The following is a 26,916-nucleotide window of genomic DNA, read 5'->3' on the forward strand; positions in this document are numbered from 1 at the left end:
GTAGGAGACTTAATCTTTTGACCTCCAAACACATGTAAGATTAAGAGTAGAAAAAGACTCATTCCTATTTTCAACTGTCATACCAAATTCAAGAAGACATGCCACTGAGGCTCTTGCTTTCCTTAACTCCTCTGATAATGAGTAATATCCCCTTCCCAGACCAAACATTTGGAAAGAATTCATGAAGCAGATCTTTAATAAGTGAAACTCTGGCTTGCCTAAAAACAATAAATCCAATAAACAACAGGTTGCACTGGGACTATACGTAGAACATGCCGAGAAGTTACATGCAACACGTAAAAGCAAATAACAACTTAATTGAATACATATGGGATCAGGACCCTAAATGTGGCTGAAACATGAGCTATTAAATCTATATTCATCCGGGCTTGAATATCAAAACTGAATTCATTTAGCAGCAACCCCCCATTAGGATTTCACTGCTCAATATATTTTTATCACTATGCAGTCTGAGCAATATTTTTGATCAATTCCTAAAATCAACATGTGAACGTGGTGGGTCATTATTTCTCTGCTGGCAAAACTACTTCTTTAAACCTTGTTAATCAATCTGCCTGGTTTAAGTTACTGCGCAACTTACACAGTCAGCTGTGCAAATAGCAGGAGCGGGAAAGCAGCTTCTAGAGACACTTGGTTGGCATCGCCACTTACATGGAACTCCTCATCAGGAGCAAATTCAGGTTAATTGTGGCAGGGTGAATTGTTAGGTGCCCTCTGCTAGCAGATGCCTCCTTTCATTAGCCTGGGGGACTTCAAACCCCTGGTTCTTCCTGAGACTTCTCTGCTGATAACACCTCCCCATGCAGAGCAGTGGCAGTTAAATTGTTTACACCTGCTTGAGACGGTGGAAAATTACTGATGTGCCTTCTCAGGGTCACCTCGCTTGCTACGAAAGTTTTGATAATTAGAGACAAGACTGTTTGCCCTTCTCCATTATCCTGGCAACTGCAGATGAGTTATGTTAAAATGACTGGATCTTGTTTTTTCTAGCGAAGCAGCACCCCATCACGCCAGCTCTGCATGTGGTGTGCTCTCTGCTACAGCAGCAGTCAGTACCCGCAAAAGGTGGGAGACTGTCCTTGAGAAATGGAGGTGACTAATGAGGGGAATGTAATGGGGCACCCGGGTATCTTCATTAATGAGTCCTACAAACTGCGGATCTACAATTGGATTCATTCTCCTACTGTACCGATTTCTGTAATGCTGATTATTGCAGCAGCTGGGCATTTAATTACCCACAAATGAGAACAAAACCAAACTAGGGGAGACAAAATGTCACAGTGCTGCAAGTTGCCCTGTCAATCACAGGGTTTCACCTGCTTTTGAGCACAAGAAATGCCAAACCTGGGGCCGTTGAGCCAGGAAAACTGCTGCTGAACAAAATGATGGTTGTCTCCACAGTGGAGCCTGCAGAAAGCACCTGGATGGGATGCAAAGTCTCCTGAGGACACTATTTCGGCAGACAGGGAGGCTGGATGTGCCAACTCACCGTGGCTCCGAGGGAAGGGAATGTGACAAGGGAAGATGGAGAAGGGGAAAAAGCAGCAACATCGTGTAGCGATTCATGCTGGGACCCGAGGGAGGACAAAGCCCTGCACTCCGGACAGAAGCACAAATGTAAGAGATGGAAGATGCATGTTCTTAACCCATTTTGGTGTCCCTACCTGATTCACTTCTTCAAGGATATTCCACTGATAAGAATACACCAAAACTTCCAGCTGCAGGTGAGCATGGTAAAAAAAAAAAAAGACACACCTTCTCTCTCTCTCTCTCCCTCTCAGCAAAGCAAATAACACTACCATATTAAATAACACTACACTATTAAAACAGTAACTGCAAAGTACCAGTTCCAAAGCAAACTTAGGAAATGAACGGCTCTGCAAGGAGCAGAGGCTGGCAGACAGCATGTCCTGCCACACTCCTGCTCCCATAGAGGAAATTAAAGAGGACAAGTTTCCAAGGGATACTTACTGCATTTCCACTCTGGGGGGTGGAGAAGATGGACAGACTGGTAGTACAACCCCGTAAGTTGACTTTCCCTAGGAAACCCAGTGTGATGGCAGACACTTGGAGTGTTCAAAGCAGGCTACAGAGGCTTTCACATTAGGCGGAGGTTTTTAAACCTGGTATCTCCATTAGGCAGATTCACTTTCCTTGTGCTTGAACTTCTCAAGGCAGAACAGATCGATAAAAATTATGTTCTTCACCATCTGATCTGCAGTCGCTATTTCAGGTGCCACATCTGCCACTATAAATGTCTTTGCAACTACATCTGGGAGAGATTTTCTTCCACAAGTGAATTTTTAGGATACAACATCTCGTAATTACTCAGTTCACTATTCTGTTAAATAATCTGTCAGAGCATGAAAAAACTCTTTAGTGTGCTCTATGACTAGAGGAAGCAGTTTATCTTGCTTTAAGTTACATTTACATACTCTGCCAATCCCTGTAGTACACCATGAACATAGCTCTGAGTCATGGGATTGCCTGTCAGCAGCCATGGCAGAATCGAAGGCACTTTCGGTAATTAAAGGTAATTCACTTTAACTAGGCATGGTTAAAGGTCTCTCCAGCCACATGGAGAATAACATAGATACTAGATTTACCATATCATAGAATCATAGAATCATTAAGGTTGGAAAAGACCTCTAAGATCATCGAGTCCAACCGTCAACCCAACACCACCATGCCCACTACACCATGTCCCTAAGTGCCTCGTTTACACGTCTTTTAAATACTTCCAGGGATGGTGACTCAACCACTTCCCTGGGCAGCCTGTTCCAAGGCCTGACCACTCTTTCAGTAAAGAAATTTCTCCTAATGTCCAATCTAAACCTCCCTTGGCACAACTTGAGGCCATTTCCTCTCGTCTTATTGCTAGTTACTTGGCAGAAGAGACCGACCCCCACCTCACTACAACCTCCTTTCAGGTAGTTGTAGAGCGCGATGAGGTCTCCCCTCAGCCTCCTCTTCTCCAGGCTAAACAACCCCAGTTCCCTCAGCCGCTCCTCACAAGACTTGTGCTCCAGGCCCTTCACCAGCTTCACTGCCCTTCTCTGGACACGCTCCAGCACCTCAATGTCCTTGTAGTGAGGGGCCCAAAACTGAACACAGGATTCGAGGTGCGGCCTCACCAGTGCCCAGCACAGGGGCACGATCACCTCCCTGCTCCTGCTGGCCACACTATTTCTGATACAGGCCAGGATGCCATTGGCCTTCTTGGCCACCTGGGCACACTGCCGGCTCACGTTCAGCCGGCTGTCGACCAGCACCGCCAGGTCCCTTTCCGCTGGGCAGCTTTCCAGCCACTCTTCCCCAAGCCTGTAGCGTTGCCTGGGGTTGTTGTGGCCAAAGTGCAGGACCCGGCACTTGGCCTTGTTGAACCTCATACAGTTGGCCTCGGCCCATCGATCCAGCCTGTCCAGGTCCCTCTGTAGAGCCTTCCTACCCTCGAGCAGATCAACACTCCCACCCAGCTTGGTGTCATCTGCAAACTTACTGAGGGAGCACTCGATCCCCTCATCCAGATCATTGATAAAGATATTGAACAGGACCGGCCCCAGTACTGAGCCCTGGGGAACACCGCTCGTGACCGGCCGCCAACTGGATTTAACTCCGTTGACCACAACTCTCTGGGCTCAGCTGTCCAGCCAGTTTTTTACCCAGCGAAGAGTGCACCTGTCTAAACCAAGGCAGAAACAAAAAGTTCTTACTGTCATTCCGAACACACAATATTCATCAGTAAATGCAATAAAGTTTTGCATGTAATCCATTTAGTGATGGCTTCTAATCCAGTAAATTACATATTTATTGTTTGTTTTCATTGTAATACCCAGAAAACCATTTATTAATGGTTAAACCATTTAAATGCTGCTACTTACTCTTAAAGCTTTTGTTTTTTAAATAGCTGTAAGCAAATATAAGATATCGTCACTGAGATTAATAATAAAAATGAAATGGTCCAGTAAGCTGAAATACAAGGAATATTTTAGTATGGAAACTGCAGATTTAGGAGCTTTCACCATAATAACTTCACACCTGAATACAGAAACAGATTCATTCTTACATTAAATCTCTCTTTTTAAAAACCTTAGTATATACTAGAATACAGAAAGCTGCAGCAGGTATTTTGAAAGAGCATGGATGTGCATTTTCCTGAGTTCATACTCTCCAGCTGGGAGAACCCGGGTTATGCCCTCCGGGAACCGTCCCCATGCAGTCCCATCCACACACCTGCACGCTGCCCAGTCCCACCCCCGTGCAGGACACACGTACACAGGCTTGTATGGCAACCTGTCAGGAGTCTCCTTCAGCTACATGCTTGTCCTCATTTCTCCTCTCCTTCCCCTTGCGGCCAGCTGGGAAGGAGCTGAAGCCTTGATTCACGACCAGTATTGACTCCCCATGTCTGCCCTCTTCCCACATGCCAGTGCAACTGCCAAGTGTAACCCCATGTCCCAGCGATCGTCCCCATGAGATACATGGAGCCCTCTGGAGCCACCTTTACAGGGAAGAAGCAGTACAGAGCTTCAGTGGGGTGTGAGACATCCCCTAGGACAAGGCCACCCACTGGATGTGCCCTCAGGGAGCCACAGCTCCAGTTTAAGAGAAGGCAAATAGCTAATATTGAACAGGAGATGAGATGTACAATAAATGGGTCTATTTTAAACAGGCAAGACAGACTCTGGATGGTTTTCATGCAGAGCCACCAGTTCTTCCTCTACATTGTTCTGCCTCTGAGGATAATTCCTGCCTCAACACTAGTGCTGACCACTCAGTCCCACCATCTGCTATACCTTTCCCAATCCCATACAAGCTAGTGAGGAGTCTGCATTAGGCTCTTTCCCACCCACTGCTTGCAAACCAGACACCACAGCGGGGTGACAGGCTGATTAACCTGGAGCTCCGCCATTACTCAGACTTCTCACGACTGTGGCTGGATAGATGGTGCACCCCTATCTCTTTGCATAGTCATATCAGACTATTTATTTTCTGTAAAGCCAGTTCACTACAAGCGACAATTTTGCTTCCTTGTAGAGACTATTTGCAGGTGTTATTCTGGGCTAAAGTATAAACAAATGAAAATCCCAGTGTGAAGGTTAACGTGGAAATCCTCCTGAGAGACTAATATAAAACAATGTGCATTTTCTCTACCAGGCTATTTAAAAGATGTCAAGCACACAGATGCCATTCTCTTCTGCTCAGGGACACTATAACTGTGACCAGTGAGCCATACTGGGCAAAAAGAGCCATTCCCAATGGCATAAAAGATGAAGGATTTGCTTCTAGAGTAGTATCTCTGGAGACACATCATCTCCATCTTATGACAACCAGTAGCCTCCTGTAGTCCCAGCTGATGTTAGGCAAGACTAGTTAATATTCGAAGCTAAGCAGAAAGCAAATATATCCAAACCCCTAGCATTTCAATAGAGATCACAGTACCTAAAATGGCCACCACTTCGTCGTCCTGGATGACTTCTAGGGATCCCGAGACCACAAAGCAAAGAGCATCAACGCTTTCCCCAGCGTGATAGATGAGGTCCCCCGGGGCGCAATGGATCGTCTGAAACTCCACAGCCAGGGCTCGCAGGCAGCCGTCGCTAGCCAGCCGGAAGGCAGGGTGCTCGTTAAAAACTTTCCGGTTTAGGTGCACGCAAATATCTGCTCTCATGTCCTTTGGGCAAATTGAGAGAACCTGAATAAAAGAAAGATGAAAAATAATCAGCTGGGAATATGACACCGGGCCAGCGCGCACTTCATGAAATACCTGAATTGATGGATCTTAAGATCCGCCTGGGTGGATCTTAAGATCCATCCATCCAGTTATTTCATAAAGCTTCTGGTGGGAGTTTTATCTTGAATTGGGGTAGTCTTTTTCTACCCATCTACTGCTTTCACTGCAGCTGAAAGGGTGATGTGGAAAAGGGACTATTCTGTTACACTGTTCTCATTCCTAACAGTTTTCACACTTGTTTTCCAGAATTGCAGGTGGCACTACTATGTCCTGTTTGTGGGTATCCCTCCAGACTTGGTGCCCAGACTATCCGCCCGCTGCTACGCTCAATCCCTGCAGGAGCACAGAACGGACGCTCAGAGCTGAAGGAGCTTGAAGACATGCAAAGATGGACCATTCACAATAGAAAACACCACATTTTGCTCACATCCAGAAAACCTAGTCTTCAAAAGTCTTGATGTAGATGACCACTTACCGACACGTATCCAAACACACCTAGGGTTTAGTTTCAGTGCCGTACAGACATATAATAAGTAACCTGCCCTGGAGGGCTTACAGACTAGAAAATCCAAAGAGTTTGAGATTAGAGCAAAAAGGAAGTATTATGAAACCTTATGAAATGTAAAGTAAAGGTGAGTGAAAAACTGTCCTGTGAACATGAAGATGTCTTCATAGAGGATCAATTAAATAACACCTTCAATTAATTTCTTACCTTAAATAGCTTTCCCTATTGAAATAGTAACACAAACACACCTGAAGAAAGAAAGTGAAAACCTGTGGGTCTTGTTAGGTTTGTAAACTGCATGTTTAATATTTGTACATCCTCCTAAACGTCCTTATAACCCTAAAATGCATGGTAGCTAATTGCACTGAGAAATATATAAAACCTTTTAAAGTTTTCCTAGGATAAATAATAGAAAAGAGCATGAGATTAACAGCACTCTGGAAGTCTCATATAAAGAAGGCTACAGATCAATAGTACTGATTAATTTCTCATTGTATGGAATTAATCTGGCAGCTTGCTCTGCAGACAGTGTGAGGGAAAGGGACATTGGGTCAATGTGTTGACTACCACTGAATATTAGCAGAGGGAGAGTCTGGTAACCCTGACTAAGCTTTGAGGCAAATGGTCATGTTAATATTGAAGTAAAGCCACGATTTTCATTTCTGTTTAATGCAGAAGAGGTATAAAACATATTATTGTAAAGTATTACTAAAGGTCCTAAAGCATAGAAGGGAAAATAGTAAACAATTTTTAGTTTAATAATAACATTTAGTCCCTTTCTTATTTTAATAGATCAAAGTTCCTTTGCGGTCAAAGATATAATGAATGCAAAAAGGTGAAGTAGAAGTTATCTTCTATCCTCTGTACTATGACAGTCTGAGGCTAGAAGGGGCTACTGCAAACATCTGCACTAACCTGTTGCACTCATAATTTTCATATCAACCCCAGAATACCTGGTAAAATTATAGCCTAGAAGGCCTTGATTTAATGTTTTCAAATTATATAGGGTAGTTGTTCCAATGGACAGCTACTCTCTTTTAAAACACGTGCTGTTTCTGAACGGATTTTTTTTAATTTTCAGCCAACAGCCAGTGGATCTCATCATGTTGCTCAGATAAAAGACCTGCAATCATCGGAAATCTCTTCCACATGTAGGTGTTTATAGAATATGACCAGGTCATCTCTCGATCTCATCTTGAATAAACAAGAGAGGTGATGCTTCTTGTGCCTAACACCATGAAGCACAGTATCCCTTTGGAAACTTCCCCATAGCATGAGGTTTTCTCACTTACAACCACCTTCCCAGATCTACCAGATAATTAGGTTTTATTTGATTTAACACAGAATAAATCAATTTGGCTTAATGCTATTTTTCTGTAACAAAATGTTGTACAGAACACATTAAAATACCCTGCATAAGTCTGTTTTATCATAAAAATTAATAATAAACACATTTGACAAGACATATTCTCTATAAACCATCGTTTGCGTTAGTAATAATGTCTTGTCTGAGTCACTGTTGACCATATCCCGTATCACATTTCCATAATTTTATTAGGGGCAAATGTCAATTTTACAAACTTATACTTACCTGAGTCATTCCATTTACCATTAGAAATATGGGCACACCTCAGTTTTTCCAGTAAAAACCAAAAATTACTTTTGAGACTGATTGTTTCATCTCAGCCCTACTTCTGGATCAAACAGAAAGTTCGTCTTTATTATAATAGAATAGAAACATGCCATCTTTCTTCTTCTCAATAGTAATTTAATGAAAAATTCTGCTTTCTTTCGTATCATGATTGATGATTAACATTTTTATCTACTCTTGGACCTAAATCATGGTTAGAAGTTTTTTACGTCCCTTTAATACTTTCAGTAATGTAAGTGCTTTTGACTTAACAGAGCTATGAATTCTCAAACACTGCTCTTAAGAAAAATGTATGTATTCATACATGACTGATTTCCAAATTTTATCTTTTAAGCTTCCAAACTGCAGGAAAAATTGGTTAAACTATTGCAGAGGTTGTTACTGTAAGATTTGGAGATGTTCCAGGACACTTTGTTTTTTGGAGTGTAAATTAACTGTGTCCCTCAAGAATAAAAGCCACTTGGATGCAAAGCAGCATATTATTTCCTCACAAATACTGAGTTAAATACAGAGTATTAAAAGTGAGCACTTAAAAGCATTTCTCTTTTTATAGACACAACAAACATATCTATCAGCACACACTGTAATATGAAGAGACAGAAAAAATTCCATCGCACAGAAAAAGCCAGTCTTAGAAAGCATAATTCAGGAATTTTCCGATGCCGTGATAAAGTGATTCTCCTAATGACATATTATGGAGATACATGGAGATATCACTTATCAACTAGTACAGCAGTAAATGAGTAATGATCCAAGAGTTAGCCAGGAACAAATATTCTTTATTTCAGTTTTCTTGTCTGCTATTCTCTGAGAACAGAGAATGAAACAGATGACAGCTAAAAGAAATACTTAATATTAAAAGATTTGGCAAAGGAGCTTTGACTGATAAAGATAAATGTAGATATACGTAGGGGAAAAAAAGAACAAAGATAGACAATCTCAATATTCAGCTATGTGTTTACTGTATGCTCCAAGCACAGGACTTCACGAGCTCCAACCTGACTTTGCAGCACTTCTTTTTGTCTTTACAAATACCAACGTCATGAATTCAGGAGAAGTCTCACAGATGCCACCAGTTTCTTTATTAGTTGTGTTGTAGAAAGGGGTTGTTGGTGACACAGATTACAGTATGTAGTAATTTTCCTGCTTCCAAAGAAGACACATAATGTGATAAAGGATCACACAGAAGCATCTGGAAGCTAATGATAAATAGTCCAAAGATCCTAAGAGCAGAAAATGAGAAAATGAGCACTTCAAATTCAGATAAACATTCTTCTGAAAATGATCCCTTATTGATAATACAAGACTTTGACATTCTTATTGTGAAATGCTGAGATGTCAGCATTTTTAAGGTGGCATGCAACTAAAAAGATACAAACTAGAAGCAACGTGGTTTTACATGAGTCCGTATGGTGTACAAATGCACACACATGGTAAGGGAGAGGATATCCTGTAACGCTCAATCTACTGTTTCACTGTTAGGGAAATGCCTCCAACACTTCATGTTAGTAGAACCAAAGTTCAGCTGGGACATTTGTTCTAGCCTGTGTATTCTTTCAGCAGCGATTCAAAAACCACCAAGACAAATTTCTGAAGAGGAAATTTCCTTAGAGATTTCAAGACCTTTCTCAGTGAAACCCATAGTTTATAAGCAAGGCAGGATATTAAGGTTGCTGACTGCATTGCTTTACTAACTGATGGTTTTGGAGCACACGACTTGGAGCAGGCAGTCTGCAGGGACCAGATGCTTGTGCTGCCACAGAAGTTGCTCCGTAATAAATCTGTAGCCACAGACTTCGCAGTCAGCTTTCCCATATGCATCCAAGCAGCATGAAAGAACAGAACCTGCTACGTTTCAACGCAAAATCAGAGGAGAACGTCGAATTCTACCCAGAGGAAAATCTTCGCTGACTGTATAAGCTGTGTTTCTACCAGAAAAGGAGCAAGGCTCCATGCCACACATGAACACTACACATGTATCCACGAAGACCTGAAGCACTACAAAGGTGAGAGAGGAGAAAGTAAAGCACAGAATGACATTTATCACTTCCCTTCTCTACACAGAAAATTAAACCTCCTCCAAGTCAGTATAAGACAATTGCTGAACTCTGCCATCATCAACTGGCACCCAGCTGATACAAACCCCAACACACCCAATGCAGAGATTCAACACCGCTGTCATCTCTAGAGCACTCTATGGCATACATAAAATGCTGGCGGTGAGTGAAAAGCTTGTGGTTGCTGCTGGAGATTGGGAAAGGCAGTAACTAGCCCTGGAAAACTCATAGGGAATTGGCACAAAACGTCTCACTATCTTTTCAGCTCGAGATGTGTAAGGGTGGAATAAAATTCCCAAGGAGGTTCCATCTGACTTTTTTCCTCTCCCATCCGTTTCCTCAGCATGCTCAGGCAGTTTAAGATAAGCCCCTTGAACAGCTCGAAGAACTCTATGGGGAGCAGAGATTATAGAGAATCTTAAAGAAAAGCAAATGAATCGAAACAAAGACTGTACAGATTAAGAGTGTGTCCAAACAGTATCTTTTAGGATGGATTTAAGTATTTTAAAAAAAATCTTTCCCGTCTGGAAAACACTACAGGATGGCTTGACAAATATTACAGAACCTGTTAAGCCTTGTTAACAAAAAGGGCAGAGGCCAGTGAATCACGAACGCTATCTATTTGCAATTCTCTTTCAGCCACAGGATTCTCACTTTCTCGGGGTTGTACCTAGGGGATATATTGACTGATATTCAAGCAAAGAGCTTAGACAGTCTTAGTGGTGGAATAACAAGGACCGTTTCCTAATGAATAACCATAACAAATATTGGAGATACTAAAAAATGTCAGCTTTGTCAATAAATAAAATAACCAGTTATAGGCCACAGAAAGCTCTCTTTATTTTGTGGAGAAAGGCCACTGGGTTTTCAGACATATTCAGCAGTCATAATCAAGGTCAGTTCTTTCCAAAAAACCACAATACCCTCTAGGCACCTCACCAAGTTATCCAGATTTTTAGAAGGATTTAGAAGGATTTGGCTCATTTGAGTAAATTCTTTTGGAGGCCTGGCTAAAAGTGTTACATTTGGCACTGGACGGAGGCCAAAGAGACAAAGGTAAGAAAACAGCTGATTGGCAAATCACAGAGCATTTTCCTGTAATAATCAGGTAATTTTGTAAGTAACTGAAAGGTGATGTATGGAACTGAGCAGTTATTAACCCTGCATGCATTAGGGTAATCTTTAATACATCACTGAATATCTTGGCACTAAGAATTGAATTTCAGCAGCAACGGTGTGCTCTGTTTTAATTGCACTAAAATCCAAGGTCACTTGGATTTAAATGCTCAGAAACTGAGATCTGAAAATCAAGTCTAATAGGTTGAGTTTGGTTTGTTTTCTTCTTAACAATACATGATCTGAACCAGTGATCAAAATGGTTAGGTTTAGTGGTATAGTAACAAAATTAACCACTTTTTAACTGAATAACAAGTGTCAGAGACATTAAAAAATCCCTAGAAACTGGCTCTCGATTACATTAAATTCAGTATTGTCAACCCAGATAGAATCTGGCTAAAGGTCTGAAAAACAGGGGAAGATGAGAGGCATCACCATGTGTTTTAAGGAATCAAGTGGCTCACCAGCACAGGGCCTGCTGGTTTGTCTAACGCACTGTGGCACACTGGTAAAATTCACCAATGACCCAAAGTAGCAGATCCCAGGTTGCCTAAGGGTTGTAGAAGTCTCAGAACAGTTAAAGGTTTTATTGTTTTCAGTTTTGCTATAATATCTATCTCAAGCACAATCATCACATGACCTTCTAATGGGGCAAAGGATAGCAGACTACAGGGAATTCTATCATTAAAATCAACTTTTTAGATAAAAGAAAGAAAAATAAGCATCAGAAAGAATATGGCATACATCAAAGAATCTCTCAAGTCACACATTTTTTGGAGTGACAACTTCTGGCACAAAGGTCACCCTTGGAAGAATGGAGTCGATCAATGAATTATTTTATTTTGTGCTTCTTCTGGAGGTGGCTTTATATTCTAACATGCAGCATTATGTAAAGACATTCAAGGGTGAAAGCATTAAGAAAACAGATCTGGAGAAGACCTTCCCCTAGATGTGGTCTCTGGAACTGACAGCCCCTCTGTCAGCTCCATCCCCTTGGTGGCAGTGCTCAGGAAAATGCCCGACCCATCCACTCGGGTACTTCTTCCCCCACAAAATAAGCTCATGAGCTGCTCCATAGTCATGGTGTATGGCCCTGGCATTTCCTCAAGCATGATAGTTCATAGTTCAACCTGTATCAATCCCAAGATGAACACATCCAAGAGGCAGAGATAATTGTGGATAATCTTTCCTGGCTCTGCACAGTGCATACAGGAGGTAAATAATCCATACCATCCATAAAGGTGAAACAGAAAGCCCCACTGGTGCACAGGCCCCGCTCTTGGACCCGTGTGAAGGACAGTGAGACCCTGACCGTCTCTCCTGCATCCCGCTCTCCAAAGAACCGTGGATTGCAACTGTACCTGGTCCTAGCTCAGCTCTGTGAGGTGAGGGAAGACTTCTTGTTCACCTCGTCCCGATCTGCAAGGAACGACCAACAACCTCGCCTCTACAACGAAACAAAAATACTTGTCCAAACGATTTTTACCTTCCCTCTTCAGCAGGGAATTGTATGTAGCTGTCACACCTAATTTTGTAGAAGTTCTCTTTGGCCACGAAGCTTGGAAGCCTTCTACCCCGGTCATCCACGAGGAAATCCAGCCAGCACTTACAGACACCTCTATGTGATGGGACACCATGGGAATGGCAGCCTGATTCCCCTATTCATCTCAGGGTATCACTAATTATTACTAAAGCTCTTGAAGATCTTATTAACAGCAATCACGACTAAACTGCACTGTCCTTCTGTAGATTAATGTTTAATAAAGTTACAACCTGTGTCTATTTACCATAAACCCATCTCTCCTGTATGAAAGCTTAGTGGGCCAGCAGTGAATAGTTTTAATACTGTGTTATTTTCCCATGATTTCCATTTCAGTCATTGCAATGTGGAATTGGCTCTCATAATTCAAATCACTATTGATGCTCAGGTTGAGACTTAAATAGACGCCTTTTTTCTTTTTCAACCTATGGCTTTTCTGAAGGAATCGACTGTTAAAACATGATAGACATTTATTTAATTGCTTTCTGAGCAAATCCTAAGCCATACAACAGCATAGAGGTCAAGAAGAGAAAATCTTTGGGTTTTACTGACATTTCAGAACGTTATCATTAGATGAAACCTTGAGACATCTGCATGTTAGTTAATGGTTGTTCTGCTTTCATGCATAATGACCTATTTCTTATAGAAGAGCTAATATCTATAAATTTTTCATTTGCTACCTAGAGATTTCAATAAAAACTAAGAGATTTGAATTCAGTGTGTGTTTCATATATCAACTTATTACTGTAAAGATTTTTTCAATTGCTTAAAAATGGTCATATACAGAGAATGCACTGCCTCTTTTTTACCTCTCTCAAAAAACAGGTTCTGCTGGATGAGAGATACTGTTTAGTATATAAAGGCTTCTTAGTTTTTTCATGTTTTTAGTCCTGCTCATTATTAGTTGAATAACCCCGAAACCTGTAACATTAAACATAAAAAAAAATTCCATCTTGTTTGAGCCACTGTTACACCAGGAGACAAGAGTCCATGTGCATGTATTACATATATCATCCCAGCTGTCAGAGGAGGGCTCACATGTTTAAGTGATTTAAGATTATGGATCAGAGGCCACTTGCTTCCCCTTAAGTAATAATAATAAATACACTAATGCTTTTAGTGTCATTGTTAATTCCTTATTTGTGAACACTCAGAGACAGGCTGAAGCGCTGTGGTTTGAAGACAGGATTTGAAGACGAGCTATTCCCACGGAGAACAGGGAAGCCAAAATTGTGTGCTTAAGGCATCGGCACTTCAGTGTGGGAGAAAAAGTCCTCCTCCACACACAAGGACAACAGACTGGGGCTTTAAAACAAAATTCTGTTCGGGACAGCTTGCTCTCACAAGCAGCAAGGACTAGATCTTCATTAAACTTCCTCCATGCTAACTTCCACTTTGCCTTCAGTTCCCATCTCATCCTTACTAGTTTTACCCAATATCTTCTTTGGGACTACACACTGAATATGTCATTCAAGAATAGATATTTGAGCTCTGATGCAACAAATCTACACATATTAAGTGATAGTAATATGTGTAGTGGTAGTAATTCCAATCAAGTTATTAACTTCAAGCATATGAATTTAAAATCTTCATTTATCAAAGAAACACATGCACATGTGTTTATTTTCACTCCATCAAATTGCTAGAATTGTTCATCACCATAGGAACCTACTGTAACACTCATATAAGAAATTTCATTCTTCGTTAGTACATTAACCTTCTTGTTTTTTGAATTTGGATTTCAAAGCAAAGCCATTTCAACATGCTGAGTGACTGAATGAAATGTATTATAAATTTGTGGCAAATGATGTTGCAAAACACATTCCAGTGTGACAATGCAGATATATTTGGAACAGTTTAGGATGTAATACTGTATGTTAGGTTGAAAAACATCCTTGGATGATGGAAACTATCTGAGCTGTCTGATGGAAACTGAAAAGTTGAGAAATTCCGCACTAATTATCATGTGTCATGAGCACAGGTGTTTTGCAAGATAATAAGAAGCTTATTGAAAAGTTCATAATAATTAAGGAGAATGGGAAATCATGTGATACAAAGATATCCAGACAACAGACTGGTCAGAATCTCATTATTGGAGCTTTGAAAACTAGACTGGAAGAAACCCCTAAGGTCACATCCAGGCTGTCAGACAAAGCAGTGCAGAGAAGCAACTCAAGACCTGGGGCAGTAATCCCCTATTCCAACCCACGCTGGAGCACTATCTGGATTTAGCGAGTCAGCTACAGGTGCAATGTAGTCCCATTAGCCCCACTGTGTCTACAGTAATAAATCTGACTTGACTCTGTGTACCTTGGAGATTCCTAAGGTGCGCTCCCATCCACTTGCTGCTCTAGGGTTAGTACAGATGGATTTAATTTAAATGCAGAGGGTCTTGAAGGGGCAATGAAGGAATGCAAGAGAAACGATCCGCTCTACATGACTAGTCTCTGGGACTGTACCACTGTTTCTATCATTTCTCAGCTGGGATTTACAACATTCTCTCATTTGTTTTGGTGAAGCGTATCATAACACCTTCCTGAGTGGAGATAAAGGTAGGAAGGCTGCCTGGCTACAACACAGCTTTCCACCCTTTTACTAAAACAAATCCTGACTTTGGCCAAGGTCCTGCAGCTGAAAGCAAACTGCCTGATCCTTACACCCGTACAGACCCAGGGATGCTCAGTGCGGGCACTACAGGCCGCTGGTGCTGTTGCTTTTCAGACTTGCAGGCTGTAAGGGATACAAAACACCAAAATATTCAAACCGGTGCTCAAGTTCTTACGTTTATCTTGTCTCTGTTCTTCTGTAACATGTGCTTTTCTGGGAAGTTCGATTAGATGCAACTACTGATGTCCAGATGCAGAGGTTTCTGAAATCCTTCCACTGTTTTAAATAGGTTTTGGATCCAGGCCTAAGTTTAGGCAAGTCTTTACCAAGGGAAAATTGTTAAAAACCTAAGTCACAGATTTTACAGCCATATTAATTATCTAGCTAAGCAGCCACTACTGTCTTACAGACCAGAGAACACTGCTTACCATGAGTCGAAGATTATGGCTCTAACTGCATTTTTATAATCTATAAAACCGGACATGCAGAAACTATGGAAGGAAATTTCAGTAATTAAAGCATAGGTTCTCCTAATTAACTGCAAAGCATCATTAAAATCTAATGAAACCGTAGTGGAATAATACAGGATTCTGGCTTAACTACAAGGAGATAAATGCAAACGAAAGTTGAATTTTCACATGGTTTTGAGTTTACACAGTAAGACTGAATGCATTTACAGTAGATTACAACATAAAAGCTCGCTTTTAACACTGTATGAATCAGCATTGGGAAGTTAGGGTATTAGTGTATAAGAAGTTAACATATTAAAGAATGTGACATACTGAGGCACAAGAATCAAAGAAATCAAAATCCTTGTTACTTAAAATAGTTGTATTTGTGATGGTAAACCAAATTTCACAGCAGATGATTAATAAGATAACTGCTGTTGCATCAGCATGATGTAAGACTAAATTTTTCAGTGTAGCGACTTCATCTTGGCATATCTGAACAAGCTGCATCATCGTTCCATATTACGCAGTAGATTCAGCTGAAGCTCTGCAAGCACTAGATATTTTAAGATATTAATCTGCCAGGATGCTTCCTCACCCTCCCTCAGACACTTGCCTTTTAAGTTCTTAGGAGGGAAATCTTCATGGAAACTGGAGCTTGAATGCCTAATTTCAGCTGATGTGCATCAGGTCCACAGAAGCCACAGGAGCATCACCGATCTCCACTGATGAAAAATCTAGACCTAGAACTATTATATCTTGCCTACATTCAAGGTATTGCAGGTGGAAACCCTTCCATCTGACTTCAGCTCTCTAAAATATCCAAGGCTAGACAGACTCACTGCACATATCACAGAGAAAGAGAGGCCCTGAGAACAATTCACTTGGTCTGTCCTGGCACACAATGAATCGCTCTCCGAAGACGACCTTTTCCTTTAATCAGCTTTTGAAGAAACCTAAATGACCAGTCCTTTCTGAGGGCTAAAGTCCTGTACGACTTCTACCCCACACGGCTGCCAGCAGTGCCACATTTTCTGTATCTCCCTACCAAAGGCCTTAAGTTCTAGCCGAGAGATTTTAGCTCAAGGAGATCAATCTCTACTGCCATTAAATCCTATATTAATTATGCTGATGGACGTGTCGATGTCCTGGGCATCAGCAAAAGGTCCAAGACAATCAAACTCATTTCATTGCAACTCACAGATGCCAATACTTTTCAGAATAATACTGATGTAGGTTAGACACCTAATTATGTTCTTGGACTAATTTGAAGACCAATTTCCCGTTGATTTCAATAGTTAAGTACATTAAAATTATTTAGTATTTAGGCAAAGTAAGACTGGAAAGCAGAAAACATTTACCATAATGAAAAATAAAGGCATATTTCCAAAGCAGCAAAACAGTCCTTTTTTAAAACATCCAGGTTTTGATCCAAACACAAACATAATAATGGAGTAGCATGCAGTTAAGAATTTGTTAGTAAGTTATATGCTGTTATACAGTCCTGTTTCTACGAAAGTACAGAATGGACACAAATTCTTGCTATCTAAATTGTTACCTCATGTACTCATACCTTCTCTGTGTCAATTCCTTTAGACATGGACCAGGTTGAGACAATATAATCCATGACTCTTTCACTAAGGCCTTTTGGGACTTGATATAATTTTAGGAAATCCCTCACATTGTTCAGCATCTCATGGTATCGGTTGGTGTTGGCATACATTTGCTGGAAAATGGTGGTGACGTTTCCAAAAATAGTTGCATAAAGAAGAGCTGAAAAAAACCAAAGGTAATTAAAAATAAATATGTATGATCCAGTAAATGCTACTCATAATTCAAGGATAACTTCAAAGAATTTTATGTATGGTTACAAATTACTGCAAAGTGCATAGGTGTAAACTGAAAATTTCTATTTATGCACACACTCTCACACATATACGTGTACAGAGTTATTTACTGAATTTACCCATAGAGCTCATACAGCCACTCAGTCTGCATTAATTTACAAAAATCAGTCATACAGATAATGTCCACACATGGAGTTATTCAAAAACAGCCAGTGCATTTTAACTCTATACCCTATACTAATCCAAACTAATTTTCAAATGTAGCTTCAGCCTGCCAGTAAACCTTGAAGGCACAAAGAATCGTGTGGATCTCCTGTAAGGTCGGCTCAGCTAGCACGTGCTATGAGTAGACAACGGCCTCAGTCCCAAAGAAGAAATGAAATGGAGAAGAAAGGAACCTGGGAAGCCTGGCAAGGAGATATCTATACAAATCGGGTCCTGTGTCAATGTCCAAGGTGGGCACAAGAAAGATTCAGAGTGGCATTTCACAGTCCGATTTCACAGCCAGCCCCCAGCAGATGACTTGGGTATGTCATGTCAACTCTAGATGTCAGTCACTAATCATTCCAAAGAGAGAAAAACTGGATTAGCGAACAATAGAAACTCCCAAGTTACCTCATTGCTGAGGACATATCAGTAGGGCAGGAGGAGGACACGGTAGAGTAGGAAGCACTACCTCAAACCCACTCCTGGAGTTACCTTCTCTTCTGGTTTCATTCTCCCCTTTCCAAACGTGCCACTGTTACTGTCAAGCTCAGCTAACTGAGTTGTGCAACACCAAAGAATGATATGCCATATTCGAGAAAATCACATGTTGTAAGTAAGCCTTTCCAACTGAGAAGGCATCAAGTGTGATGCCGCGAACACTATTTGATGGGCAATGGTTAATTTCTGAAGCCTAAATTCAGCAAAGCATTTAAGCAAAAACTTAAATGCACACCTTTGTTACTCCTGTCTTGAATAGCGGTGGATTGAAAGACGCTTTTAAAATCAAGCAAGTTTAAGGTGCCTTATTGAGTCACAATGTAATTACCCTTGCATGCAAGCCCAAAATGACATTCTTCCATTAGACATTACAGATTTTGCAGAAAAGAGAATTATTCTGATATCTCATAACACCAATGTGCGGCATTTCACTTCTGCTCTTGACATTATCAAATACACAGAAATGTGCCTGTCATTTTTAATAATCTTCGCTTGGAGATACTTTATAGCAGAATGCAGCTATGCATTTCCATATTGCCTTTTTGAAAAACAACTGGAGCCTCCAAATGGCAAGAAATAACCCACTGTGAAAGGAAAAATGCCTTCCATCTCTCAGTGCATAATGTCTTCCCTCTACACAACACATTTCTACCTCATTCCAGAAAACCCACTTTGTTTCATACTCATTTACTGTTGTTTATCACCCCTATTTGAGAGGTGGCATTTTTAAAGAAACATGGTGCTTTCCAAAAACCTGTCTAATAGAAAAATTGTACTTCCATTTCTCACCATGCTTTTTATTATGTCCATGTAAAAATTAGATGCTGAAGTTCATCAGAAATACGATGTTCATTGTTTCATCAATGTCTTGGGATTTTTCATCTCAACATGCAAGATCATATCAAACAAGGTCACATAATGTGTAGCAAAGATGAACAGGAGGTTTCAGTTTTAGAAAACACAGCAGATTAATACTCTATGTGATGTCCAGAAATAAAGCTCTTTGCACGGGTAGGTTTTTTCCTCGCTTTACTGATTGTTATATCATTTCTGCTAGCTACTGAAAAGTTTTCTCTACCTCTGTACCCATTCAGATATCTATTTCTTCACCGAAAGGGTTATCAAGCATTGGAACAGGCTGTGCAGGGAAGCGGTTGAGTCACCATCCCTGGAGGTATTTAAGAGACGTGTATACATGGTGCTTAAGGACATGGTTTAGTGGTGGACTTGGCAGTGCTAGGTTTACAGTTGGACTTGATCTTAAAGGTTTTTTCCAATGATTTCTAAACGATTCTATGATTCTATATCAACAACAAGAGTATGTGGATTATAAAAAGTCTAGATGGATGAATGCCACCCGACTTTTTTCTTTTTTTTTTTTTTCAGCTTTCACCACTCTTTTGGACTTTTGTAGTAGGACAAACATGATGAAGTGTCACTTCTTCTAAGTGCAACATCCCTCATCCTTCCGAAAAACAGTTGCTGATTTACCATGAACTCATCTCATCAGATGTGTGAGTGCAGAATATCTCTCGTCTTGCCCTCTGATGTCAGATGCATCTGAAAATGACTGTGACTATAAACTTAAAAGAGAAGTCATAACTGTCCCCGCAACCCTGCCTTTCTGCATGAATGAAATTTATGCAAGCCTGTAACTACAGCTAGACTGTACATGCAGTTACAATGCATACAACCCAACTGGCCATGCAAACCTACACAGAAGACACAGGCTGACTGAAAATGTGACACAGTGCCCTGTGAGTTGAGAAAAAAGAGATTCAACTCTGACACCTACCAGGTTGGAAACACCTAAGAATGCCATGGTAAAAACAGTTTGTCTGAAGCAACTGGCACATACTGCCTCCTCTGCAAAAAAAAATGACTCTTTGGCAGAGACAATTTGTAGAAAACATACCTCCAGAAGAGAAATTCTAGTTCTGTGTCTCTTACTATAGGGTCCTGGAAAGTTGTACTTAAAAAGAGTATGTTTGTTCAAGCAATTAAGGATAGAATAAATCATTGGATCAAGCCTGCAAAATTCCTGGAAGCATTACCCAGCAGTACCTCATTAAGCCAGAATTCACAAGCCTACACACTGTAGAGTCTGCACAGACAAAACTAGCACTATCCCTCTGTTGGAAATCAAAGCCTGCCTTTGCCTCCTATTGGAAATGGTAAGACACATAGTTGAGTTTGTCCAAAAATTCCACTTTTCTTACAGGTTACTGCATGGGGGTCCTTTGGCAAACATTTAAAAGGAACCTACTTAGATCTTCACAGCTTTGAAGCTGTGCCGCAAAGACTCTCCTCGCTTGTGGTGCTTCCCTACACCAATACTGGTAGCTGCTGGGACTGGTTTGTTGTTTTTTGGGGGACAGTACATTTTTCATAAATTGGCATGGAAAATCCACCTCTCTGTAAATCAGCTCCCCATCCCTGCTCTCTATATGATACCTAGAAAAGGGGGTCATTTAAAAAAAGCTGATATTTATTGTTTTGCAGGTCTTGGTATGCAACAGAACAAGTTTGTGCTGATAAGGAAATAATAAATATATAAATAAAATCATTCACATTGCATTTGTTACACCTGTTGTGACACTCCTCTACAGGGAAAGGGTCCTCTGCTTGGGAGGGTCTACTGAGAAGAGCTTAGTCCGCCTTAAAAATACAAGTTACCTGCTTTTGCTCTTCCCTACCCAACTTTAGGCTGGGGTAACTGCATTAGCTGCAAATACAACAGAGATGGGGCAGAACAGAGAAGTGAGCTGGATCAGCTCCTTAGTTGGCAGAGATGTCTCAGCTCAGGGATCCAACAACCTCCGGAGCCCGTTGGATCCCCTATGCACAGATGCACACGTGCAGGTACGTGCACACATGGGGACAAGCTGGCGAGCATCTAACACTGCTCTTGCCTTTCTCAGCCCGTAAAGGTTTAAGACTCTCATGAATGACCCTTAGTGCCTGTAATTAGCAAACGAAGATTTCTCAGAGTATCCCTATTTAATGAGAGAATGTTGAAGTGCCAGGTATGAACCTCACCCCTCACCTTTAAAAACCCAAAAGCAGAGGAGCACCAAGGGCATTTCACTTTTGCTGTATTTTAATTATTTTTGGCAAGGGGAACTGGCAGTAACGATCATTTGCAAAAGGTTCGGAAGGAAATAAAATATTGTGCCTCTCTTGACAGTAAGAAGATTTAAACAATCTCTAAAAAGAAATCTCTAAAGGTATACATACACTTCAATAATTTTAATTTAGTCTCTCCGTTTACAAGAAACGGGAGAGCTGATGCTACAGAGGTTGAAGGTGAAATTACCCAATTTCTTGAAATGACTAGTAGGGTCAAACTGCATTTATTCACCTTCTCTTTAATGCCTCACATTTCTCCAGTCGTTTCCTGTTATGTTTCTACAGTCATGCAATGCTCATTTACTTAATTGTCCTGTGTCTGTAAATCTGGAACAGTCTTCACTAGGTTTCATAAAGATCAAATTGATACAATGATGCAGGAATATTTTTTCTCAGTCCTAAAGGTGAGGTAGGTGGTTCAGCTGTTATTTTAATTTCTATTTTTACTCTTCAGTGCTGAAAAATCTCCCCTAAATTATATACAAGGATCTAAGTGCTATATATTTTTATACATAAAATGTGTGTTACTATATTTGTACACACATAAAAGTTTTGAATGATTTAGCAACAGTGTTACATAAATCTTTATGCCTGTTTAAAAAGAAGGAACTTTCTAAAAAAAAAAAACACTCAGAGTTACCTAAATTATCCCAAAGCATTTCAGATCTCTTATTATCCTGGCCATATGCTAAATATGTCCAGATAGGAAAATCTTCCTGTAAGAACTGAAGGCTTGATTGAGAGATCTAATTTTCCCTATGGTCTACTCTATGCTAGAGTATTATTAATCTAAGCATATACAATATACCTTTAAACTGTAATTGTAAAGAAGAATATGATTTCTTGATCCTGGAAGAATATAGATACTAATTTTTGCATGCTGAGGCTAGCTGCAACTTCTTCAATGCATTTTTGGAATTAGGTATTCCTGTAAGATTATTAGATTAATATTATTAAAGCTATATAATTCATGAGAGTTTTGATACAAACCCCAATATATAGGTACTAGATATAATTAGATATAAGCCCAGTACCCAAATATCTGATTTATTATTTTAAAAGCAGAGCAGTTTTCTGTTATTCCCTTCCACCTCACCTTAATACATCTGATTATATTGCAAAACGTTTGCAGGCGCTATTCGGTGTGGCACCTGGCAGCACATGCAGTGTCCGTCTCCCAAGTTCAACAGCCTCACTGAGACGCAGCAGCAGCAATAGGCTGCCGCTGACACAATGAACAGCTTTCTTCAAATCCATCAACATTATCCAATGAAGTGTATTATTGGAAGAAATAATCCTTTTAAGTCCCCTCCCTTATCATCATCTTACAGCACTTCTTTGGTGCCTGCCCCGTCCTGCCCCACAGCCTCAGCCTCCCACCTCCACCCCGCAGCGACCTTGGCCCCAGTAAAAATTGTGCTGTTAAAATACGCTCCCCCATTCCAGCAATGCTGACACCAGTTTTACAGCAGTGTTCAGTCAGTGTCCTAAATACAGTTACTCTCCATTTACAGGGAGGGGATATCAACACCAGAGCATACCAGCTTTCCAAAAGGTCCAAAAGTACCTGAAGTAAAAAAAAAAACTCTTTCCTCCAATTACACTTGCAGCCCCGTGCCACATAATCCAATGTATTTATCCTCCCGTAAGCCCCAACGATGCAGTGTTACACCCACTTTGCAGAGGAGAAGCTAATGGGCAAAGATCTGGATTCAGCAGTGAACTTCAACTCTGAACTTCTCACCAACATCATCCGACTGCTGAAATCAGGGGGCAGTTGGACATAATTGTGTCTAGGCGAATGCACACCATGGCCAGCTTGAATCCATCATCCCAATGGCCTATACGCTTTACATACAGTGCCTGCATCCAGACTTACATCCCATATTGCCAACACAGGGAGGTGGTGGCCCTCCATGCATTCCTATATCCCATGCTGCAGTCACATAAGATGCACAGTTCCTCCATGGGTCCAGCTGACATTCACCTGTTTTCCTGATCCAACACCTTCTTAATACTATAGTAATGCAAACTCTAAATTAAGAGGATAATGATAATAATGATGTCTGTAAAATCCCTGTTCATATTGATGGGATATTTGTTTGACGAGAACTAAACAATTATGTAATGAAGAGGATGATCCGTAGTAAAACTGTAGGAACCCACACTCGCTGTTCTTCCCTTTATAGGGGACACTGCACAGCAAAGTGGAACAGCTGCTTCAGAGGCAGTTAGGCATTTTGCATACTTTATGCAAAAATCCTTACAAAAATAAGGGCTTTCAACTGCACTTGTACAGTCACTAATTTTTAAATGGTGAAACTGGGAGCTTTTTTTTCATGAGAGCACTTAGCTAACGGAAAATATTTACTTTAAAGCTCCAATGCCTCTCCACCATGCAAATGTGATGAGTTGACTAGCTGTATTTTTGCACACACATGCAATCCAAGACTGGCCAAAATGGTATTGTAAAACACAGTACCACGCTTTACCGAGACAGTCTTAAATTAAAGCTACCGTTGCCCATAGTTATCAGTGGTTTTGGCTTCTAGCGACGGACATGTGCTGAAGTTTGCTAAGGTTACTCAGCAGCATAGACAATAAAATTACACATTGCCCCCCCCTGAGGATGAGGGGCCAAGGGCTGCCTGAGTCTGACGATGCAGATGCTAAGCAACTTGAAATCACAGTTCACACAACATCTTCCCTGCTCAACATCCCCTACCACAGCCACCCCATGTTATTAGATTACTTTGTTCGTTCATCTGAGAAATGGTGCTAGCCATCAAAAATACAGCCCTGCACAGGTTCAGTGGTCTCCTCTTGGCATTTGGATGCAATTTTCTTTCATCTGGAAAGCTTTATGTGTGTTGGGTCTGCTAGGGTCTGCTTCCCCCTCATAATATTATTCAAGGGTGTTAAGCATCATAGGGGAAGGCACAGCCTGAAAAACGGCTGCAATTACACCGTAACAGGCAGCAGAGCAAATAGCATTACCCTGTGTTAACTGAGTGGCAAAACCTCACTTTGCCTGAAAAATCCGTATCTTGTAGTGAAGGGGCCTTAATTCTGGAAACTTTTTCCCTAAGAGCTCTGGACTGAGAGTTAGGGCTTTTTCTACACATTTCATACGCGGTGGAAGCTGGGTCTAATGGGTCACAGCTTTTGGTGGTGACAATTGGGGGAGGAATATTTAAATTTCCATTTATAAGAAGCGTATAAACATAACAGAGAATAGACATAAACACAGAGAATAATTAACTAGTGAAATGAGCTAAACCATTTCTTATACTAATGCTTCATCATTCCTGTTTCTTCAGAAATCCACCACCTCCTTACCAAATGGCATATCTAGCATTTCACACGCTGCATAAAGCCCTGTGCAATGCTAAATGTTAATTACAATGCAATCATTTCCCTACAGGAATTACAGTGGGTGCAGAAGGAAAGTAGAGAGGCAGAAGATGACCAAAATTCATGAAAATTATGTTCACCATGAATGCCAGCAACCCCATGCCTCTAGCACTTTGCTCCATCCCTCATTTATCATTTTCTCCATTTTCAATATTATCTTTAACATTGCCTCATTTCCATGCAAATCTCTCCAGTACTTTGAAAAAAGCTGGATTGTGTCTGTCAAACAATCATCCACCCATCACATAAATCGTTCTCTTTCCTTTCTCCATCAAAGAAATCAAGAAGCTGCTTTCCCAGAGTGCTGTCTTTCGTGTTATTACTGGCCGGCGCTGACACCTGTAGATCAAAACCATCCCATGTGCCTTCCTCTGTGTGTCTCACCATGTCAAAACTGTCACCAGTAACAAGCACAGGACGCAAAGGGTCTCCAGCACTATTGAATGGAAGCACAGGAACCAAAGGGATCATCTCCAGAAAAAAGTTCTCTGAGCAAAGTTGGCAGCTGTCAGTATTACCATATGAAACAACTTGACAGCTTATTGCTGGATTTGAGCTGCGAGGTTTTTTTCTGTTGTTGGTTTTTTTTCCCTTAATACGTTTAAGGGAATTTTTTAGTGGGACACCAAGTTCTTGTCACATTAAAATGAACCCAGGATGTTGCTGGAGGCAGGATGCCAGAACATCACTTGCACACTGACGAACACCACCTAAATTGCCTATCTTGCTAAAATATAATAGGAAATTTGTAAACACACCTTCAAAGTACTGGACTGTACTAGAAGATGTTTCTAGCTCTCTGCTCCTAGGTTCTTTTTTTCTGCGTATGCCAATGTAAAAGATCGTACTGTATAAATCTGCGTGTTGGTGTGTTTTAGATACTCACAAATATACATATTTATACATGTACATACACACAGATACACCTGCATGTAAGTGTAAAGGCGAACATACAATACAAATGGGCTCAGACTTTCTGCAGCTGCTAATTTTCCTTTCAGTCTTCTAATTTGCTCATTCCTTCTACTTCTTTCAAATATAACTTTGCTTATCCATTTAATTAAACATTCAATTTTATCTCAGCACAATTAATAGGAATGGATTTGGGATAATTAGACAAATGATTCCAGCTATAAAACACAGGCCACGCACAGCCTTGAGAGGTGGGGTAAACACACCTGTTAGCACAACAGTGCACGCTTACACGATACCTGCCTGAAAATATTAATGAGACAGAGCGCAGGTAAAGCAATGCTGCTTCTATTCGGTAGTTCCTTTTTTCTGTATTTTAATTAATCAGCCTGAACTCTGTGTGAGGATAGATTTTTGTATGCAGTTATAGGGTATTTTTAGGAACAAAATAAAGTACTTAACTGTTAATACTAAAACCTCATATTTGGAGATGATATTTGCATCCTATTATTTTCAGAATAATTCTGCTTTGTAAAACGACCACAGAACTGGCTTCATTGAACTGAACAATAATGTTCTTACTCATCTAAGTCATCTACAGAAGCACTTTCTCTCTAATTCTCAGTCCTGCAAATTTAGCATCTCTGGACAGAGCCGAGCAAAATTTTGTATCCAAGATTTTCTATGTGATGCTGACAGTCTATCTGAAATTAAATTTGCCTTCCCTGAAGTGTTTGCACTAAAACCAATGGAAAAAAAAATAGAGTTCCACACAAAGTTGAAACAATTCACCTCCAGGTTCTACAAAGTTAAAATAATTCATAGCAAAACATTTTTCCTCCAGTCTTTTGATTTTAAACCTTTGAAACCTGAACAACAGAAGAAAATCCCATTTTGATGCAAAAAAGTCTTAACAGCCTAAGAAAAAATGGAACATTCATCACCTTCACATACCCCCCAAATTTATATTATAATGGAATATTTTCCAAAAAACGCAAACCATGAGTTCCTAGCGCACTGCTAGCAATCAGAGCCAACGTGAACCGCTTTTTGCCTGATTTATTAGCACCAGGTTTCCATTTTATCAAAGCATCTGTGCCCGTGACTGGCATGAAGCCTGCCCCCCACTCCCACTAAAGGCAACGCTTGGGCAGACTGCTGCTCAGGGCTGGACCTCAGCACCTCTTGTGTTTTGCTGGAATAACGCTGGTTTTGTCTAAAAAGTTTCA

The 26,916-nt window shown here is 40.6% G+C and overlaps 1 protein-coding gene across 1 annotated transcript in view; it reads right to left on the minus strand.

Moving 5' to 3' along the window:
* The window catches only part of KCNH5 (potassium voltage-gated channel subfamily H member 5), a 169,409-nt gene that overhangs the window by 39,383 nt on the left and 103,110 nt on the right, over positions 1 to 26,916 (minus strand). The window contains exons 8-9 of the mRNA XM_075150883.1: positions 17,254 to 17,453; positions 5,464 to 5,716 (exon numbers count right to left, since the gene is read on the minus strand). Of these exons, the coding sequence (XP_075006984.1) occupies positions 5,464 to 5,716; positions 17,254 to 17,453 (453 nt within the window). The remainder of the gene's footprint in view (positions 1 to 5,463; positions 5,717 to 17,253; positions 17,454 to 26,916) is intronic.

The sequence above is a fragment of the Calonectris borealis genome, chromosome 5, assembly GCF_964195595.1.
Source record: "Calonectris borealis chromosome 5, bCalBor7.hap1.2, whole genome shotgun sequence".
Taxonomy (NCBI): Eukaryota; Metazoa; Chordata; class Aves; order Procellariiformes; family Procellariidae; genus Calonectris; species Calonectris borealis.